At 57.3% G+C, this 6,039-nt stretch overlaps 1 protein-coding gene across 1 annotated transcript; it reads left to right on the forward strand.

The window, feature by feature from the left end:
• Positions 1-2,108: 2,108 nt before the first annotated feature.
• On the forward strand, positions 2,109-5,431 carry TRADD (TNFRSF1A-associated via death domain). The gene is made up of 4 exons (XM_011932078.1): positions 2,109-3,104; positions 3,961-4,238; positions 4,321-4,507; positions 4,643-5,431. Exons 1-4 carry the CDS (start codon positions 2,840-2,842, stop codon positions 4,951-4,953), a joined length of 1,041 nt encoding a protein of 346 aa, XP_011787468.1. The 5' UTR covers positions 2,109-2,839; the 3' UTR covers positions 4,954-5,431.
• Positions 5,432-6,039: the final 608 nt, after the last annotated feature.

Here is a 6,039-nt window from a genome sequence, read left to right on the forward strand (position 1 = left end):
GGGAGGCGGGGGGCGGTACTGAATTTGGCCCCCGCAGGCTCCTCGTCCCTGCCAGCGATTTCGAGGGGCAGTAGGGCCCTGCAGGAGTGGGGGGGAGGAGGGGTGGTTCTGAACACCTCCTTGAGCGGAGACCCCGCTGTCCACCCCAGCCGATCGCACGTGCGAAACCCCAGCTTGAGGGTGGGCTAGTGGGAGCCTGGGAAGCTCCCCTCCAGCGCTCGGGAGCTGCGTAGCTGAGTAGGGGGTGTGCCCGGCGGGTCGCAAGGAGTCAGGCTTTCATTTCTGGGCCACGCCCACAGGCTGTCCCTGTCCACCCAGCCAGAGGTGGGGCTGCCCCCGGGACTGTTAAGTGTTCAAGGGGCACCGTGCGTAGCTCGCCCCTGGAAATAGGGGCGGACGTTGTTAGGTCGGTACCCAAGTGCCCCACAGTCTCTGGCCACCAAACCTTCTCAGGACCCAGCCGGGAAGCCTCAGCCCCGCCCAAAAAGGGACGACTCCGGGTGGGTGGGGCGCGGGGCTTCCCAAGGAGGGGCTTCTGTGAAAGAACACATTAGAAGAGCTGCCAATCGGCGGATGCGAAACTAGGGCCCTGGCCTCTTTACCCTGTTAACTCGACCTCCAGCCTGGCTTACCTCCCCCATCGGTCTGGTACTAGTGAGTGTGAGGAAGCATCCCCAGTCTCCAGGTTCCCAGTACTCCCCGCCTCCCCCTACTCCCCTGCAGACCTGATGGGCAGACACTGGTCCCGTTTGGTCCCCACTTCCACCCGTTGGGGTGGGACCACAACAATCGGGTCAGCACTCCCAAGTCAAGGGGCTAGGAAGACGTGAAAGAGTAAAGAGGGAACTCTCTCCTACTCCCCAGGCCACTTTCCTAGGACTCCCCCTTATCTCACCTCCATGGCTGGCTCCCTATCATGGACCCACTTGTCACCTGCAGAGTTTCTCATTTTTTCTTGGTTTGCTTTTAAAGAAAACAAATTTATTTTGCTCTTTTAATACAAAGAAAATGTGTCTACTTCACATAAAGCAGAAAATATTCCTAAATACAAAGAAAATAAAAATCACCCACAATCCTTCCCCACCCCCACCTACCTCCCTCCATCCTGCCCAGAGATAAACAAAATGCAAATTTCCTGTTACTATCCAGACTGTGGTTTGGCGTAAGTACACAGTATTAATGTTTTCTATGAAAAGATTAGGAGGCCAGGTGTGGTGCCTCACACCTGTAATCCCAGCACTTTGGGAGGCTGAGGTGGGCAGATCACTTGAGCCCAGGAGTTTGAGACCAGCCTGGGCAACATGGTGAAACTCCATCTCTACTAAAAATACAAAAACTAGCCAGGCTTGGTGGCTCATGCCTAAAGTCCTAGCTACTTGAAAGGCTGAGGTGAGAGGATTACTTGAGCCAGAAGGTCAAGGCTGCAGTGAGCCGTGATAGTGCCACTGCACTCCATCCTGGGTGACAGAGCAAGACCCTGCCTCAAAAACAAGAAAATTTTTAAAAAAAGGTCGAGAGTAGTGGCTTACTCCTGTAATTCCAGCACTTTGCCAGGCCAGGGCAATAGCTTCCTGTTCCTTATGTAAACAGATGGCAGCTGGGGCCACCCCATCTGTCCTGCCCCATAGCTAACACTCAACACTCCTCCTAGCCCACCATATATAAACCCTGATGACTGGAGAGTGCAGGAGTGTGACTGATGGGGCAGGGCCTTGATCCCATGATTCTAGGAAAAGGGTAAGGTGGGGAGAAAGAGGGAGGGCAATTTCTTACTTGCTGTCTCATGGGGTAGTAACTGGGAGACCACTGAGCTGTGGGTCAGTGCAGTGGTTCCCTGGCTGGGAATTTTGCCTCGGCTGGTCCAGGGCTAGGTTTTTGTCAGAAGATGGAGGAAGGAGATACTATGCTAGCACCAAGGGGCCCTGGCTTTTTCTGGACAGGGAAGGAATAGAACAATTTGTGTTGGGAATGACCAGAGCCGAACTCCAAGGGCTTTATAACAAAAAAGAATTATTTAGCTCACATAACTGAAAAATCCAGGGTGCAGTGGTTTCAGGAACAGCTGGATCCAGGGGCGTAGTATGGTTGGGAGTGCACTGCTCCATCTCTTGACTATTTCTTTCTGTGTCAGCTTCATTCCCAGCCAGACTCTTCCCAAGCAGTATTAAAGGAGAGCTACCTCTTCCTTCCAGTTCAGCCCCAAGGGAAGGGAAAGTAGTGCCTCTTTCCTATTGGCTCAACCAGAGTTGCAGGGTTGATTCTCATGGGTCCAACTTAAGTCCTACAGCCTGCCCTGAACTAATCACTGCAGAAATGTGAATGGAATGTGCAGATTAGCCAGGTCTGGTGCACAAGCCTGACCTGGAACTAGGGAGTGGGACACAGGCACATGGATTGAGAAGAGGGAGGAGGGAAGTCCCTAAGGTAAGTCAGGCTTTCGGGAGGGAATCTGGGTAGATGCAAACTACAGGTGTCCTTCGAAGTGAAGACAGGAGGTTTAGTCTTAGGCTGAGGTCCTCCAAAGATGCTGGGCTCAAGTCTACTCAAAAGGCAAGGCTAGGATGATATGGGTCTTGTTGGCTTTGGGGCATGAGCACCATCCAGCATGAAGATGTCTCTTGTCCATGTTGGTAAGAGAGAGACACACAGGCCTGAGGAGGAGGCAGAGAAGCCCCATTGCAGGATCTGCCTCTGCTCCCCCTCCACTGTGACCCTGGGCTCTTTTGCTGAGAAGGCAGTGGAGGGACAGTCCTCACTGCAAGCCTGGGGTGGGCGGGACTCAGTACAGAGCCAGGAGCTCAAGGGGCTTCCTGTGAGATGGTGAACTCCTGTCCCAAGTATGCCAACCAGTGGTGCGGACAACTTGAACCACGTGGGGCTGGACGGTTATCTCCAGAGCAGAGGGAGGGGGGATGAACTGGATACCCGACTGTCTGCATCTCCAGGAGGTGAGATGGCAGCTGGGCAAAATGGGCACGAAGAGTGGGTGGGCAGCGCATACCTGTTTGTGGAATCCTCGCTGGACAAGGTGGTCCTGTCGGATGCCTACGCGCACCCCCAGCAGAAGGTGGCAGTGTACAGGGCTCTGCAGGCTGCCTTGGCAGGTGCGTGGGTGGGTGGGCATATGGAGAGGAAGGGGTGGCCTGGGGCATTTTGTGGGTGGGCCTGGGCTTAGCCACCTTTAAGGAGAAGATTTAGGGTGGGAGGAGCAAGATGGAGGACCCCTGGCTGTGCAGACTCTCTTCTCTGCTTGTGGCATGACCTTGACGGTAGACGTGTGTCCTCGTCTGTGTATGATTTACCTATTTGTGCACTAACGTCTCTTGCTCCATCCCCGCCCCCCTCCACCAGCCGGCTCAATCCTTTCTACTAATTGTGGATGTCTCTCTCCTCTTTTCCTCTCTTACTGCAGCACTCCTTGCTCAAGACCCCTCCCCAGTACCTACCCTTTCAGGTCCCCCTTTCCCATCTCAGGGCAGAGGCCACAGGAGGCTGAAGCGGGTTGGAGGATCTGTTCATGGCTTCAGAGCGGCGAGAGTCGCCGCTCTTCTTCCCGAGCAGTGGGAGCCGCGCTTGGTGGAGGCTGAAGACCTGAGACCTCCCGCCCTCCTCTGCCCTGCTGGCTGCCTACCCAGACGGCTTTGTTGCCCAGGGCACACGCCCCCTTTTCTGTGCTTCGAAGTCCCTCTCTTTTGTCAACCCTCATTTGGGGCGTGGGAGCTGGGACTAGGTGGCACCCACTCTGTCTTGGGGTGCTCCCTGTGACAGGTCCTGGTCTTCTTTCTGGGTTGTTGCTGTTTGTATCCCAATTTTGCTTCCCAGCTGGGTACTCTGGGGTACCTGCACCCTAGGTCAGGGGATGGGACGCGGGGCTTCACCACGGGCTTCACCCCTCCTCCGGCCGTTTGGAGAACGACCGAGCTTGGGGACCGCCAGGCGCCTGACTGCCCGCCTCCGCAGAGAGCGGCGGGAGCCCAGAAGTGCTGCAGATGCTGAAGATCCACTGCAGCGACCCGCAGCTGATCGTGCAGCTGCGATTCTGTGGTCGGCAGCCCTGCGGCCGCTTCCTCCGCGCCTACCGCGAGGGGGCGCTGCGCGCCGCGCTGCAGAGGAGCCTGGCGACCGCGCTCGCCCAGCGTTCCGTGGCGCTGCAACTGGAGCTGCGCGCCGGCGCCGAGCGGCTGGACGCTTTGCTGGAGGACGAGGAGCGCTGTTTGAGTTGTATCCTAGCCCAGCAGGTGCGGCCGGGCTGGGGTCAGGATGGTGTAGGGCGGGAATCCACGGCTAAGTCCCCCGTGACTGCACGCTCCCTTCCCCTAGCCCGACCGGCTCCGGGATGAAGAACTGGCCGAGCTGGAGGATGCGCTGCGAAATCTGAAGTGCGGCTTGGGGACCCAGGGTGGCGACGGGGAGGTCACATCGGCCCCCTCACAGCCCCCGGTGCCCTCTCTGTCGGAGGTGAAGCCGCCACCTGCCCAGACTTTTCTGTTCCAGGGTCAGCCTGTAGGTGAGGCACAGGCGGAGAGGCAGGGTCACCAGGAGGTTGGAGTCTGGGGAGGGGCAGGGGTCGTTGCCGGGTGGGGATGGGTGGGACCGGCGCTGGAGGTCCCCGCCCTCACCCGGCTTCCCACTCCCTCCGCAGTGAACCGGCCGCTGAGCCTGCAGGACCAACAGACGTTCGCGCGCTCCGTGGGCCTCAAATGGCGCAAGGTGGGGCGTTCCCTGCAGCGGGGCTGCCGGGCGCTGAGGGACCCGGCGCTGGATTCGCTGGCCTACGAGTACGAGCGTGAGGGACTGTACGAGCAGGCCTTCCAACTGCTGCGGCGCTTCGTGCAGGCCGAGGGCCGCCGCGCCACGCTGCAGCGCCTGGTCGAAGCACTTGAGGAGAACGAGCTCACCAGCCTGGCAGAGGACTTGCTGGGCCTGACCGATCCCAATGGCGGCCTGGCCTAGACCAGGGGTGCAGCCAGCGTTTGGGAGAACCTGGATGGCCCTAGGGTTCCTTCTGCTGCTATTGCTGAACCCCTGTCCATCCATGGGACCCTGAAACCCCATTTGGCCTATCTGCTGGACCTGCGGGGGCAGAGTTGATTGCCTTCCCCAGGAGCCAGACCAGCACCCACTGAGCCTGCTGGGGGTGCACCATTGGGGATTCTGCCTCAGGTACTTTGATAGAGTGTGGGGCTGTGGGGACCTGCTTTGGAGATCAACGTCACCTTCTCCCACCCAGAAACGGAGCTTACAACCAGCCCTTACAGTTTCACTCATGAAGCACCTTGACCTTTGGTGTCCTGGACTTCATCCTGGGTGCTGCAGATACTGCAGTAAAGTAAAACACGAATCAATCCTGCCTGCCCCCAGCTCACACTCAGCGTGGGACCCTGAATGTAAAGCAATGATAATAAAGTATAACACGGGTTTTGATGTGAGACATACAAGTAGTAGTGGCCTTCACCTGTAATCCCAACAATTTGGGAGGCAGAGGCGGGAGGATTGCTTGAGCTCAGGAGTTTGAGACCAGCCTGGGTAGTCCCAGCCACTTAGGAGGCTGAGGTGGGAGGATCCCTGGAGTGTGGAAAGTTGAGGCTGCAGTGAGATGTGATTGAGCCACTGCACTCCAGCCTGGCTGACAGAGTGAGACCCTATCCCCGCCCCCCCCCAAAAAAAAAAAAAAGAATTTGTGAAGGATGGAGGAAGGAGCCTAACCTGGACAGGGGACAGGTGGTAGGCTTCCTGGAGATGAGTGTGAGCAGGCATAGGGTTGGGGTATCAAGAGAAGGGCAATGTTCGGGGCACCGACAGCCTTAGGCAAGAGCTTGAGGAAGATGAGAGAGAGGGACGTTAGAAGGACAGTTAAAAGTGTCTGGATCTGTGGTTTGGTGGATTTGCTGAGACCTGGAGCTGAGGCTGATCACATGTGTGGGGGGATCTGATAAGCCATTTTACAGGGTGTGGGTTTTTCTTTTCTTTTTTTTTTTTGGAGACGGAGTCTCGCTCTGTCCCCCCGGCTGGAGTGCAGTGGCCGGATCTCAGCTCACC

This window comes from Colobus angolensis, unplaced genomic scaffold (assembly GCF_000951035.1).
Source record: "Colobus angolensis palliatus isolate OR3802 unplaced genomic scaffold, Cang.pa_1.0 Scaffold93, whole genome shotgun sequence".
Lineage (NCBI taxonomy): Eukaryota > Metazoa > Chordata > Mammalia > Primates > Cercopithecidae > Colobus > Colobus angolensis.